Raw genomic sequence first — 15,426 nt, forward strand, 5'->3', positions numbered from 1 at the left:
GAGGAATTAGAATTTGTTATCGTCTCCCTTTAAGCCAGTAGTTTTCACTGGTAGTGATTTTTGTCTCCCTCAGGGGACATTTGGCAATATCTGGAGACATTTTTGGTTGTCACAACTGGGAGGGATGTATGTGTCTTCCTTGCATCTAGTGGATAGAGACCAGGGGTGTTGTTAAACGTCCCATAATGCATAGGACAATCTCCCATAACAAAGAAGCACCCAGCCCAAAACGTCAGCAGTTTTGGGGCTGAGAAGCCCTGTTTTCAGCTCTTTGCTGTTGTAGGAAGTAACCACGCCACCCAACCTCCCTTGCTGACATTCCCCTTTGCAATCTCACTTTTTACCAGAAAGATACTCTGACATGATCAGTTATAAGAAGCACCATTATTTTATGAACTACTAAGAAGGAAAAATCACCATCAAATTGATTTTTATTTATTTATTTATTTTTGCGGTACGCGGGCCTCTCACCGCTGTGGCCTCTCCCGTTGCGGAGCACAGGCTCCAGACGCGCAGGCTCAGCGGCCACGGCTCACAGGCCCAGCCGCTCCGCGGCATGTGGGATCCTCCTGGACCAGGGCACGAACCCGTGTCCCTGCATCGGCAGGCGGACTCTCAACCACCGCGCCACCAGGGAAGCCCTATCAAATTGATTTTTAACACACGTCCTTTTATGTGTGCTCGTCATATTCTTCTATGGCAGTAGCCACTCAGTCCTGCCAAAGCCACTTTATGGGCACTTAATTCTAGATGGCAGGTGCTACTGTGACTGCTTCTCCATGAGATGCTGTAGGATAGTAAAGTCATTTCCCTTCATACTTGCAGAATTCCAGTTACCTTTAACCCCAATAAGGTCCAATAACTAACCCTCGAATTTCTGTTGCCTGCAATCACGCCTGATTCTCATTAGCAAAATGTGTGTGTGTGTGTGTGTGTGTGTGTGTGTGTGCATACGCGCACACACGTGAAAGATATTGGGACACTGTCTAGCTTATGGAGGAGCTGGGCTTGCTGAAGACCACATTTAGGGCTACCTTTAATATCATCCGAGTCAGGCTTATGGAACTTGTGTGAAGAGGTCAGTACTGCTCACCAATGCCAGGCTCCAGGTGCTGTAGCTTTGGCTGTGGACACTCGCTCTAGCATCACCTCCAGGGCTGCTCACACTTGAGCGTAGTTCCACTGCTCCTGCCTCAGAGTTCCCCATAGTCTACTGCCTCTTTACTCACTGGCTGGGGTGGAGGTGTCTCATTCATGGCAGTTTAGTGCATGCTTGTTCTCCGGTCACAAGGGAGGCTGGCATTTTCAGCATCTATAATAAGAGGCAAATCCTGCTTCCATCAGTCTTGCTGTGTGGGGAATTCCCCAAGCATAGAAAAATGTTACAGATTCTGATTGGCTACGAAGAATGGCCAAAGTCCCCTGCGCCGATTCCCGCCATTCTCTCCCTTCTGCTCAAAACAGAAAACCAGGAATCATCCTGGCCTCTCCTCTTCCCCTCCCTTAGTACATCAGCAAGTAGTTGATTCTACCTCCAAAATATAGTCTTGAATCCATCCTCTTTTTGGCTCCTGTGTCAATGACTTAATACAGCTGACTATTATCCACTTCATCTGGATTACTGTAACAGCCTCTTTTCTTCCCATCTCCATATCCATGTTCCCCAAAGCAGCAAGAGTATGTTTCTTCGTAAATCACCCTATAAAACTTGTTTGCTTTAAAGCCTTCAGTGGCTTTTTTTTTTTTTATCCCCACTTAAAATAAAATCCCCTATCCTTATTTTGGTCTAAGGAGGGTCATATTTCGTCTCGTTTTACATAGGATACAATTTTTAAGAGCGCTTCCTTTTTATTCTCAAAAGGGTATGGTTTACTGTGTTGGTTTTTTTTTTTTTACGATACGCAGGCCTCTCACTGTTGTGGCCTCTCCCGTTGCGGAGCACAGGCTCCGGACGCGCAGGCTCAGCGGCCATGGCTCACGGGCCCAGCCGCTCCACGGCATGTGGGATCTTCCCGGACCGGGGCACAAACCCGTGTCCCCTGCATCGGCAGGCGGACTCTCAACCACTGTGCCACCAGGGAAGCCCAAGGGTATGGTTTAGACAGCACGTTAGTCTCAGTTTACCTATGAGGCCCTGAGTTTTCTGAGCCCTGCGCCTTCCCCCCCTCACTCACTGAACTGCTCTCAGACTTGTCTTCTCTGAGCACTTGTCCCTCCTTTGGGGACTTGCAGGTTCTTTCCTTCTTCCTGGCACACTTTTCCTCACATTCTTCACACAGCTCTCACCTCGTTGTCTTTCAAGTCTTAGCTACGTGGTCATCTCTGAGAAGTCCTTCCTTACCTCTCTCTCTAACAGCCCTCTCCCCCTGTTCTCTGTATCATTTCCTTCTTCATTTCCTCTGCAGAGTCACCAGAATTTGACATTGAGTTGTCTGTCTATTGTTTAATCTCTGTCCCTCACACTAGAATGTAAGCTCCCTGAGGGTGTGGATTACATGTGTCTTACCCTTGTATCCCAGGGCCCGAACCTGTCACTTAATGGTTCCTTCAATCAATCAATAAAAGGCCTTCCTTCCCTGACCCCTTGACAAGGTTTGAGCTCCCGTGCTAGACACAGTCAGAGCACTGTGTACTTTTCTCCCTCAACGCGTCTCACAGTTGTACTCAAATGGTAATTTGTGTAATTTCACTTTACCAGTTTCTCCTTCTAGATGCATGTCCAGGGGAACAGAGGCACGTTCCTCTTGCCATGCTGAGAACAGGGCACTCCAGTACGTGTGAGCCTGTTGAGTCTTCTGCAAGCTCATGGGTCTGGGAGAAGGAGGTGATGATGGTTCTCTGCTGGGGTAGGGAAACCTTGAAGGGCGAGTGCCTGGAGCCGATGGGAGAGCAGAGCATTCAGTGCAGGCTCCCACACGCAGCGGGACTAGCTGCTTAGTCTTTCTCTTGAGCGGAATTTCCCTGGACTTCCTCTGCTTCCCTCTCAGTCTCCGTCTTAGAGGCTTCTTGAACCCCAGAAAAATCTGGGCACATCAAGGACCCAGACCCTTCAGCCAAAACAAATGGCAGGGATGGGAGCAAAGCCTCTGGATCCTGGGGAAGAGTTGGAGCAATGGGGAGAGAAAGACTTACAGCTAATACCTTAGTTGATTCTCTGTTGTCTTTGTAAACAGAAGTCAAGCCTAGTGGTCAAACAGCTGCCGAAGAAAGCAAGCCAGACACACTTCCACCATCCAGTGTTCAAGACACAGTCAAACAAAGCACAGCCCCACCATCCACTGACAAAACTGTGACTGCACTGGAGACCAAGGGAAGCACAGCCACAACGCCTAACACCTCAAGGGCAGTGCCGACCTCAGCCCAGCAAAGCACAACTGCAGCAGCCAGTGGCAAAGATGAGAAACCAGCCACGGGCAGCCCTGCTATAACTACTAAAGACCCAAAGGATTCTACAACCACACCAACCACTGTCTCGACAAAGCCTGAAACCACAAGCAGCCAGAGTGGAATTAAAAGCAGTTCAGCTAAATCTGGAACCCAGAGTAGCCACAGTGTGACCACAAGCAGTGTGATCACTAAGGAAGGAAATCAGGCAGCCTCTGACCTTCCAAATCCGGGTAACACCTCAGTCATCACGCCTGCTCTTCCTTCCGTGCCCACCCCGGCAAGCACTCACCGGCCTAGCACCGTCCCTGTGACTTTGGTCCCTGTGACTTCAGCGCCTGCAGGGAGCTCCGAGGGACCAAACAAAATTACAGCAGCTACAAGTTTAGGCACAATGGCGGGTCCCACCTTCACGATGCAGGGGACACTGACCACACTAAGTAAGTAATGCCTTTCTTTTTTCAAGCAAAAAGAAGCTTTCAAATGCTTATGTTCTGTATCTCCAGCGATTCATGCATGTTCATATTCATGAATATGCGCCACCTTCACCCAGCCGGTTGGTTTCCCATTTCAGTGATGAGCAGCGGCCGGCAGAGCTGTGTGTTCCGGTGAGAGCTCAGGGTTTTGACCTGCCTAGTGGAGCATTTACTTTTTTTTTTCTTAAGTGCTGGTCTTAACCCAGTAAATTAATTTCAAAACTCACTGATGGATCGTGAGCCTCAAGATCATGACCCAGGTCAGATCTATTGAATCAGAATTTCTAGGCGTGAACCTGAGCATCTGCGTTTTGAGGAAACCTCCACCCCCCAGCCCCGCAGGTAATTTGGGTGTGTGGTGAAGAACTAGATAGCCACACCACAAGAGCACGGTCGCCTCCGGTCGCCTCCTGCGTAAGAGCCGGTGCTCTGAGTTGGATACACCAGGATGCCAATCCCTGCTCTGCCACTTGTTAGCATGTGATATTGGGCGATTCATCGAGTTCCTCTGAGACTCAGTTTCCTTGTTTATAGAATAGGGATAATTACAGTACCTTCCGCATAGAGTTGTGAGGATTGAAAAAGAAAGTACCTTTGAAGCACTTAGGAAGGAGCCTCACAGGGAGTAAGTACTCAGTTAACGTTAGCTTTGCTGCTGGCATTGTCACTGCTGTTGATACTTCTTCTGTCGGGTTCCTACACTGGCTCATCCAATCTGCTCATCCTGTAACAGGTTATGCGAATTGACTTCATCTGCTTGCCTCTGCCTCCCCATAGCCTGCCTCCTTCTGCTTGTGGTCTAGGTGGGGGGATAAGACCAAAGAACCTCAGAAAACTAGGAACAAAAAAGCCTATCTTTTTGTGTTAAAGGTACCACTCCCCTTTTCTCATAAACTTTGTTTTCCCAATTATAGCACCATGGGTTACCTCACAAGGAACTCAACACACCTCCAGCAAGACGCCAGCTGTCACTGGCACCTCTGAGGCTGTGCAGCCTACAGGCTCTTCATCGGGACCTGGGACCACATCTCCTGCCAGGGGACCCACGAGCTCCAACACTCATTTGGAGTCAACTGTCCTCCAAGGCTCCAGTATCCCTTCTCCCACCTCAGTAATTCCAGCAGGTGTGGGACAGGTGAGAGAGCCCAGAGTCGGAGAGAAGGGACTCCAGGAAGAGCATTTCTACTCTTCCCTCCTCAGGGCACCTGGGGGTGCTGTGAGGAGCTGCCATCGTTCACTCACCCTCTCTGGCTTTGCTGGACTCTGGCGTAGACAGCAGGATAGCCAGTAACACACCTGGCTCTCCAACTCCAGCCGGCCACACTCCCAGCTTGCCCGCAACTCCTTATTTGGTGTCACCCACCCAAGGGAGGGAGGGAGAAGGCAAAGACAAGACCTTGTCAGGCTCAGCCTGACCCTTAATCCCAGTGGCTTCTTCCAGATACAGTGCGATTCTCCCGAAAAGCTGAATGAGAAGATGCTCGTCCTGAACGTCTCGAAAACTGATGTCTCGAAAACCAACATCTGTGTGAGTACCTTGCTCACCTGAGCCCCGCTCTGATCTGCATCCCCAAAATGCGGTTTAGCAGCGGGGTCACGGAAGGTGGAAGGGAATGAAGTGTTCCTTCCAGAAAGGAGCAGAGAGATGTTTTCATTTTCCGGCTCTTGTTTTTTCCTAGGAGGACAGGACATGGTCCCTTCCCATCTTATGGAGGGTCAGAGCCAGGCTCAGGCTTCTCTAAGGGAAGCCCCGCCCTCAGGGCTGCTGCAGGGCCAGAAATCTGGGCTTTCACTTCCGAGAGTCTGGAGACCCCAATCCTGGTTCCTGTTTGCTTCTAGTTCAGGATGTGACTTTAAGTCGATCTCTTTGGGCTTCAGAGGCCTCAGTTGAAAATGACAGGCTTAGTCTGCCTAACTCTCCCTGTTCTAATAGTCTGTGGTTTTATATTTCCTGGTCCATGTGTTATCTGATGGCCACCCTCTAACCTAGGGGAGCTGTTGCCCGACAGTTGTCCTTCCCTTCAGGGGGAGTTGTTTGTGTATTGTTTGGGGGAGGTGGCGTCAGCACGTGTGTGAGTAAGTTTGCATGTGTAGCAGTGTGTCCACTGCCTTCAGACTGCCAGTCTCCCTAGGATTAAGGGCTTTAGTCTGGGGATGTCTGCCGCAGAGCTTAGTCAGTAGCTGAGGCCTGAGTGAGGGCTGGTGATGGATGGCTCACTGCTGCCCTCTCCTGGTCAGTGGCTATTTTGGCAAACACCCCTGGGAACTAGAATAGGATGGAAAACTTGGGTTTACAGTACTTTTATACCACCTATTTTCTGCAGTTGTTTCCTTTTGGGTGTCCATTTTGCTGGAATTTTCCAAGTGAACTATAGAAAAGCTAGAGTTTTAAAAGGGAGCAGTGTTCCCCTAGGGTTGGGCTTATTGGACAAGGTAAGAATCACACTGATGCTTGCTCGGCCTTTCCTTCGGCTCTCTTTTTGGCTGAAACTTGGCAGGGGCGTGTTTGGTGGTAAGAAGCGTTCTTTTCCTTTGCTGTGAATGGAAAGAGGAAAGCCCTGGATCTTTACCTGGTAGCAGGTTGGGGAATTGGCAAGCCTAAGGAAATTCCAGGTAGAAACCCAAGGGATGGTTTGTGGGACAAGCCAGATGGAGTCCTTTTCTTCATCTCCGTACCCCTATTCCAAACTCTGGTCAGAGACACATCAGTTTGGGGTGTCTCTGGATGATGTGGCCGGGCTGGGTAAAAGCTGCCCACACTTTGCTTCCTCACCCTCAGCCCTAAAGCCAGCCAGCCACACTCTTTCTGCTGAGAAATACAGAAGACTCCCGTCTAAGACGTCCTCGTGCATCTTGAAGATACTCCCAATTTCCCCTGTGCAGTGATGGCCTCGCCTTTCTCCCGTCAGCCTGTTTATGGTTTCAGGGTCTTAGCCTAGGGAACGGGCACATGTGTTTCGACTTTGGGACGGATAACCTTGAGCTGAGAGCCAGGGCTTCCCCTCCTGAGGTCTTTGAACTCAGCATCAAGGGCTGGCAAATGGTAGGTTCAGAGAGGACTGGCCTCTTCCCCACTGGCAGTGCCTCCTCAGGTCCTTCTGGGGAGAGCGATGATGGGGGACAGGAGGTCGTGATCCTTAAGGAGCTTTGAGGGAGAAAGCGGCACTAGGGCGAATGGTATTGCTCAACCACGACGAGATAAACAGGATAAGGAGACTAGGGGGAGAGCTCCACGTGAGGCAGAGAAGGCAGGGGCTGGCCCAGGAGGACAGCACATAACTCACCACTCCTGGCAGGCCTGGGAATGGCACCAGCTGTGGCTGGAGAAGGGAGTAAGTTCACAGCCGGCAACAGTGTTCTCCTGACCTTAGCTTCAAAGGGTGGCTCCACAAGCCTAGGCCGCTGTCACGATCCCTGAGGAATTACCTGCGGTCTCTCCACAACAGAATGCGACCGCTTTGAACGACAAACTGATCACACTTTTGTGCCGAGCAGCAAAAGCCTCCTTCAACCCAGCGCAAGATCAGTGCCATATACAGCTGGCACCTGTTCCAGAAATCCAGGCAGTGGCGATCAAGCAAATCACTATCTGCAGTGAGTTGAGGGCGGGCGGTGGGGGGTGGGGGTTGAGGCCTGTGTGGGGTGGGAATGGGGCAGGAGGTGCAAGAGCACAAGGATGGGTCAGTTGTCAACCCCTGGCCACCCGAGAGAGATACCACTCAGGGGACTGAGATTCAGGATGTCCTCCTTTGTCCCTTGCCACGTCACCCTGAGCTAGACCACTGAAGTGGCATCTCTCCGTCTCCCCCTCAGCAAAACTCTTTCCCACGGACGTTTATGAATTGCTGAAAGACAAATGGGATGACCTAAAAGAGGTAAGTGGATGCCCCCCATGTGCTGGGACAGACTGGGTCAGTAACCTGTCCCTTGGAAGTCCACGGTTCCCCGGGTCCACTGTCTCTCATTGTCGAGGAACCTCTGATTTGCAAGCATCTAGAAGATAGGAGGATAAGAGAGGGGACAGCAGGGCGGTAGAATGGGTTCCCCCCCAAACCCCAAGTGGAAGAGCTCATAAGTGAATGGGAGTTCTGAGAGAGGGTGACCCAGAACCTGTTTTCTGCCACGTAACTTTCTCCTTCCTGGCCAGGTGGGAGTCAATGACATGCAGTTTGAGGGTCAAGGACCACCAGAAGAGACCGAGGACCGGTTCAGCATGCCCCTCATCATCACTATCGTCTGCATGGCATCCTTCTTGCTCCTGGTCGCGGCCCTTTATGGCTGCTGCCACCAGCGCCTCTCCCAGAGGAAGGACCAGGTGAGGACTTCATTCCACTAGCCGGGAAGCAGTCCAGTTCGCTGGATGACTCTCACCCCGTTATTCCCATATTAGAGAAAAGCGAGGGGGCCATGGGCCCTTTCTGATAGGCAGAGGTCATCCCTTATAGGAAGTGGAAACTTGTCTGGAAAATTAAAGAGGCAGCGTGGTGAAAGGGAAGAGCATGGGCTTTGGAGTCAGGAAGACTTGGGTTAAGCCCTAGCTCTGCCTCCCATTATCTGGGTGACCTTGAGCCAAGTCATAATCTCTGAGCGTCAGGTTTCTCATCTGCATAGTGGGCATAATATCCGCCTTGCAGAGTTGCTCTGAGGATCCATTGCTATAAATGGGCTGAGGCATACCTATCTAACCAGAGGTTCTTTCATTTACCTTAACAGAATTCCCTCATTACGGTTCCACCCTGACCCATGGTTCTCAACCCCGGCTGCACACTGTGGAGAGTTTTAGAAAAAAAAAATACCCATGCTTAGCTTCCTCACATACCAACTGAAACAGAATTTCTGGATCAGTATATTTGTTAAAAGCTTCCTGGGGGACTGTCTTGTGCCACCTAGGTTGTATCTTAGGTAAAAATGGAGAGAAAGTACTATCTCTAGATAGTTCCCATCTGCAGCAGAGATAGCTAGAAGCTGTGCTGTACCCATCTTGCTCAGGCTTAGAGGAGAGGTCCTCAGTCACTCGGCCAGAGGAAAGTCATTTTCTTACAGTTGGTTCCAGTTCAATGCAGCAGGGTGAGGAGGGTCCTGGAGAGGAAGGTTTGGTGGGGAAGGAATGGAGGAAAGAGGATTGGAGGACTCTGGAGGACAAAGTCCATCTCCACTGATGTCATGGATTTGCCACCAGGGCAAAGGTGAAGCGAGCTGGGCATTTTAGGATGTGGGGCAAGTTCTTATCTCAGACTAGCCCCGAGGCAGGCCAGTAGTCAGGAAGGCCTCCAGGACCACCTGTTGTTTACCTTAGCCAAATCGGGTTTCCTGGATTATAGGGGTACAGGTGTAATATTAAGGCTACAGCAAGGCTAACAGCCCTCAAAAATTACCCCTTTTTCTTGGGTCATCTCCCTTACTCTAGCAACGACTAACAGAGGAGCTACAGACGGTGGAGAATGGTTACCACGACAATCCAACCCTGGAAGTGATGGAGACCTCCTCAGAGATGCAGGAGAAAAAGGTGGTCAGCCTTAATGGGGAGCTGGGGGACAGCTGGATCGTCCCCCTGGACAACCTGACCAAGGATGACCTAGAGGAGGAGGAAGACACACACCTCTAATCAGGTCTGCTGGCGGCCTCCGACGGTGCACAGAGCTCCAGCCCAAGCGCCTCAAGTGCCATGTGGACAGGGGAGGAAAATCCTTCCCCTTCGAGGGAAAGACTGGGGAGGGAGAGCAGACTCGGAGGGTTCCCTCCCCCCAATCCCCACAGGCCTTAATTTTTCCCTTTTCAAGCTGAACAAATCACATTCTGTGTAGAATCCTCTTGTAAAATAACCCACTAGTGCCTGAGCTCAGTGCTGCTGGGAGATCAGGAGAGAGCCATCCAGGGGACTTTAGAGACCATCTAATAGAATCCCTTCATTTCACAGATGAGATGACTGAGGCCTAAAGAAGGTAAAGTCAAGGTCACACAGCCACCGGGTGACAGAGTCAGGATGAAAACAGAGATCCTTCATTCAGTGCAGGCCCATTGCCACCATGCCACGCTGCCGTGATCACCTATGCCCTCCCTCCAGAGCTGCCCTGGGCAGGGGGGACGAAGCTGCCAGTCAGTGGATGGGATGGAGGGGAAAGCAGGGCCAGACCCTGTCGCAGTGGGATCTGATTACTTGAAAGGATAGGTCCTGTTTTCTGTCTGTCTCCTACGCCAGCCTTGTCTGCCAGTGTTCCTGTCCTCTTTGTTCTCCCCCCTCCCTTCACTCAGTTTTCACTCCCACTCTGTCCCAGGGCCCCTGGAGTCTAGTTTCCTGGCATGTGCTTATGAGATTGGGACTAACACAGCACACAAGGCTCCCAGTATGAACAGGTCTGCACATGGGTCCATCTACAGGTAAAGAGAGAAAGGGAAGCCTTTCCTCCCAGGGTGGGTCCCGGCCCACCTCCAAGGCACTCCTTGAATAGACTCCCCGAGTGCTGCTTTGGTCTCCCATTCCCACCGGGGACTAAGGTCTGCAGCAGCTATTGAAGGCCAGTTGTTCCTATTTCGTTGTCACTGCCCAGCCGATGCGATGGGGTGAAGACCCCAGCTCGGTCATCCCTGAGATCCAGTGTGAAAGAGCAGCTTTAGGACAGAGCTTCCTGGTGCCCAGTCAGCAGAGAGGTGTCTGAATAGACAATCGATTGAAACAGCAGGAAGGATAGGCTTCACTTGCCATATCATAGGAAATTCAGGGGCTTTGCAGGTTGCTGAGAGTTTTGTCTTCTTTGTTTTTTAATCCAGAACTCTGCTGCCAAAGGCCAAAGCTCACATCGTTGAGACATTTTCAGTTAGATTCCATTCTTCTGTGCACAGGGCAAGAAAGGCCTAGATGCATGGTGCACTGCAAGGTGCATAAGGGGCAGCCGGGGGTCCTGGCCTTCTATTCCCAGTGACCTCTCACTGTCGGGGCACGGAGCTAGTTAGGTCTTGCTGTGTCCCCTCCTCTGTATTCCTAGTGGGGCTGGCTGCCCAGCGCTCCTGTAGGTTCTGGTGGCATCTCAGGGAAACAAAATGCTGACTGTTGCCCAGTGGAGGGGTTTTGAGGGAGCTCAGCAGGTAGCTGCTATGTAGACTGCAACTGAGGACTGGGCATAGTGAGGTTTCATCTGATTTTCTGAGAAGAAGGAATCCTGTGTGGAATTTTGAACTCTGCCCATGTTCTCTATTGTTCCTGGTCATAAATTCCCTGGAACCTACTAGGAAGATACTTAGGAGAATGAAAATGGTCACTTCAGGGCAAAAAGCCAGACCCCTAGAACCTAGGGGCAGTCTAAGCTGCAACAGTTCTGATAAAATAGGCTATCTGGTTTGGGATAGGTTATTTTTTTTAAAGGAGAGGATCTCAAGAGGAAGATCTATGTCCTTCCTTTGCTGCCTAATTCCCTCTTCATAGCCTTTAGCCATTTGATACCTAGGAGAAAAGGAAGGCCAGAGGTTCAAGTAGGACCCGTGAGTTTCCCAAGAGCTAGAAAGATGCTAAGCTAACAAGGGTCCTAAAGTATTTGCCCTGATTCTCTACTATTTGGAGGTTGGCAGGATGGAGAATACCAGTTTGAGAGAAAATAGAAGAAATACTGTTTCACTGGGAAAAGATCTGTTTGCTTCTTTCCTACCCAGCATTTGGTTCTTTCTACCCATTCTATTGTGGCCACTGTGGGAGAGGCCAGACTAGATTGCTCCTTTGCTGATTCTGGGTCACATTCCAGCAGCTAGGTTTAGACTGAGAGAGCAAATATGTCTCTGCAAACCAATCAAAAGCCACAACCCCCAGGCCTCTTGGGGAGACAGATGGTGACTGGCAAGGACCAGAGAGTAAAAATTATGCTTGGTCAAGAGGAATAAATGTGGCTCTGTCCAGAGAGAACCTTGAAAACCTTCTTTTGATGCATCCAAATTGTATTGCTCCAGCCTTTTAGGGCAACTTGCTTTGGCTTGCTCTTGACACTAGCTAGACATCTATATCAAAGACTGTTATCGCCATGTATCTGTAAAGGTCATCTTCTTCCCACATCTTTACTGGGTTCTGATGCTATCTGGTAATTCAGATTCTGGGGCTGAGAAGAAGAGAAGAGAACCAGGAACTCAGCATGACTTGAAACAAGTTACACCAGAGAGAGATTATAAACTCCATCTCAGTGGCACACTGGTTTCCCTAAACTTCATAAAAGACCAGAAGCCATGAATCTGATGACTGGACAAAGTCCAGTGAGAAGCACACTGTTATGTGAGTGGGGAGAGACACAGCAATGCTTATGAATGGGGTACAGAATATTCTTTGCATCGTAGGACAAAACACAGGTTTAATCTAGTCTAGACACAAGATTCTTCTTTCTCCTCTTGATAAGGAAAGCTAGCAGAAAGTTTTATTTAAACCACTTCTTGAGCTTTATCTTTTAGATAATATACTGGAGAAACTTTGGAAAACAAGTTCAAGCTGATATACATATACGTATTTTTTGATAATGTAAATACAACAGCCAAATGTTAATCCACCCTGCACTGCTCTGAGCGAATATACTTTGAAAAAACATTTGTTAGCTAAGAGAGAAGGCTTTTTTTTTTCTCTAAACAGGAATGTAAATGTCTATTTTACTGGAAATAAATTTCTGCTATTCTTTGATGAAAAATGAAATATAAGACAGGCTGATGACAAAGCGTCTGTCTTGCAGATTGGGCATTTTTATTTTTAAATATGATCCTCATCCCCTCTCCGTAAAGTCCCAGCATGTTACAGTAAGGGTTGGAGTCAATACGCACTGGTTGGAAAGTGACTCTCTAGTCATAGGGAGAGGGGTTTTAGAACCCAGTCCAATCTTTTTTTAAAAAAAAAACAGAAAAAGAGCCTGAAGCCCAGAAAAATAAAGTGACGGCCAAAATCACATTTAGTGACAGAAACAGGCTTAAAACCTGGGTTGGAAGACCGTCCAGTGCTGTGTGCCTCAGGAAGAATCAACAAATTAAGGACTGCTAATTAAGGGCAGGCACCAGAATGCTAGAAAGGACAGAATTCCCTTCTGGAATCTGCAGCAAGGCTAGGGAGAGCATGAAGACAAAAATAGGAACCTTACTGGTCTTCTGTACTTCTGAGTTATTTAGGTCTAAGACTTAAATGAACAATTCTTTTCTGCTAAGAAATAAGTTTTGAATGAGCTTTTACATATAGATCTTCTGAGTAGGACTAAGGATCAAAGGGAACAAGACAGGGGGAAGGCAGGGGGGCAAAAGTAAAGCAATGTCTTTCATCACTGTCATTAGCTGATTCACTCAGGTTTGGTGAAAACCCAACACTGAGTGAAAGGAGGGGATTACTATTTGCTCTGGGTCTTTTTTAAAATTAGTGAATGTTAAACAGTTTGCCCAGGAGACTGGGGGAGCATGTGTCTTAGTGGACAGGGGTCTAAAGTACACTGGAATTTACTGAGAAACTTGTTTGTAAAGACTGTACTTAATTATTGCCGTTTTCTTACAAAAATATATTTTGGAAAATTGTATACTGTCAATTAAAGTGCTTTTGTCTAAGCTGGTTCAAGTCCTAGTATTTTGCTCTGATTGGCTTCCATTCTTCACTTGTGCACGAGGCTCATCATTGAAGCCCCTGAGGACACAGTGCAGCAACCTCTGCTCTTAGTTATGCCTCTTAACTATGCAGGTCCAGACACAAAAAGAGAAGGACGAAAGCTGAAAGGAAAAAGGGGATCCACAAGTTCTCCAGATTATCTCAGGCTGCTCTAGTGATCGTAACTGAAAGGGCCTCATTTTCCCTCACAACAGTTTTACCAATGCTTTACCCTCTTCCTTCCCTGTACTTTTGCCTCAGATAAAATTGTGACTCACCCACCACCAAAGATCCCAAGGGGGCTGCTGAACCCTGATCAGGTATGAAAACACTGGTGTAGAGACAAGGCAAATAAAAATACAAAAAATAAACGATTCTGTTCTGGCCCTGTTATGCCAATAAAAGGATCTGTTTACTTGTCAGAAGAAGCCTCTGCGTGTCCCTTACCTACAGACATAGTGAAGACGAAGGAGGTTCAAGAAAGGAATTGCTCAAAGACGATTCTGATTCTCTTCATCTCCTGGGGTGGTATTATCTATTGACATGTTTCTGCACCGCAAGAAGAAAACTTTATCATTCCCGACCTGCAGAAGGGAAACCGTCAGGTGAATCTGGTCCACATTCATAGTTGGTATACAACAGTCTCTTCTTGCCTGGCATCTTACAGTTCACAAAACATTTTCACACATCTTATTTAGGAATTGTCACCACTCTACCAATAGGGAAATTGGGCACAGAGATTAAGGATTCTCTCTGAGATCACACAGCTACCTAAATGGTACTGCTAGGCCTTGAATCTACATCTTTTCCCTCTTGAGTCCTACATTCTCTTCTCAACACCACATTAATGCTCGAGTTCCATTAACAAAGAAGTACGTTTATAGAATGCAACTACTGTTACAATATGATTTTCCTTTTATACAGCAGTTCTGAAAGCAGTTAACATCCTTAAGGGTGGGCCAGAGGTATTTTGAGGTTAACTTCAAGAGTATGCCAAGGATACAGAAAGGAGTACAAGTACCAGGAACTCAGGCAGGCCTCTGGCCATGCTCGAGGCACACTGTTCTAAGAAGAGAATGACTCACAGTTTATCATGGTCACAAAGACCTAAGACTCCATTCTTTTCCTGAATAGGTCATTCCCCCTGCTCCCTGCCCTGCCAACCAAGAGGCACTCTCAGTTGTCATTTTTAATTTGTTATGCCTCTGTCACTCATAACCCCCCATTTTACAAGCTCCCTCCCAAACCACATATTTATTTTGAACTCCAAGGTCAAAAGATAAAGAATAGGACTGGCTACTATAATTAACAGGAATGATACTGAGATGGCTAGTTATTTTTCAATGACCTTGGCATTTTATAGATTAAAAAGTCACTGGGATCCTAGCAAACAGGATCTGCTGCCAACACTTACTTAAAATTGAGAGAAAGGCACAGGGGTTGAGACTGTGCCCAATGCTACACAGAAGTCACTGGTGGATGTGGAAATAAGCCTAGGATTCCTGACTCCTGCCCTGGGTTACCCATCCTTACAGCCCAAGTTCAGAGGGCAGGTATACAACATGTGCTATAGACATTACCAAGTGTCCTAATCTCCCCTTTTAGGTTTTGCCAAACATCAAACTTACTAGCACAGCGGTGGCCAGACCACTTCTCCTATAGCTTTTCTCTCTTTCTTCCTTGTAATGTTTCGGGAAAAGATATAACTGACCGCCTTTGCTTTTCCTAGGTGAGAGTCCAATGGGAGGAAAGTCACACTCACTTGACGTGGGAGCAGCTGGCATCTCAACTGTGTTAAATACAAAGCCCTCTTTGCTTATTGCTCCCTTCCCACCAGATGACAAATACATCAAGGGAGAGGAGGTGATGACCCACATTTCCATCCTTTTGAGTTAATTCTCTGGAGGATTAACCCAGGAAAGGCCAATTCCTTACCTTATCACTGCACATCGTTTTCCTGTTTTGAACACAAAGAAGTGTTAC

At 48.3% G+C, this 15,426-nt stretch overlaps 1 protein-coding gene across 1 annotated transcript in view; it reads left to right on the forward strand.

Moving 5' to 3' along the window:
• Window positions 1-13,406, forward strand: part of PODXL (podocalyxin like) — a 42,021-nt gene extending 28,615 nt beyond the window's left edge. The window contains exons 2-8 of the mRNA XM_033432435.2: window positions 3,174-3,824; window positions 4,775-4,995; window positions 5,302-5,388; window positions 7,307-7,454; window positions 7,674-7,735; window positions 8,008-8,175; window positions 9,268-13,406. Coding sequence (XP_033288326.1) covers window positions 3,174-3,824; window positions 4,775-4,995; window positions 5,302-5,388; window positions 7,307-7,454; window positions 7,674-7,735; window positions 8,008-8,175; window positions 9,268-9,465 — 1,535 coding nt within the window. The 3' untranslated portion in view covers window positions 9,466-13,406. The remainder of the gene's footprint in view (window positions 1-3,173; window positions 3,825-4,774; window positions 4,996-5,301; window positions 5,389-7,306; window positions 7,455-7,673; window positions 7,736-8,007; window positions 8,176-9,267) is intronic.
• Window positions 13,407-15,426: the final 2,020 nt, after the last annotated feature.

This window comes from Orcinus orca, chromosome 9 (genome assembly GCF_937001465.1).
Source record: "Orcinus orca chromosome 9, mOrcOrc1.1, whole genome shotgun sequence".
In the NCBI taxonomy this organism is placed as follows: domain Eukaryota; kingdom Metazoa; phylum Chordata; class Mammalia; order Artiodactyla; family Delphinidae; genus Orcinus; species Orcinus orca.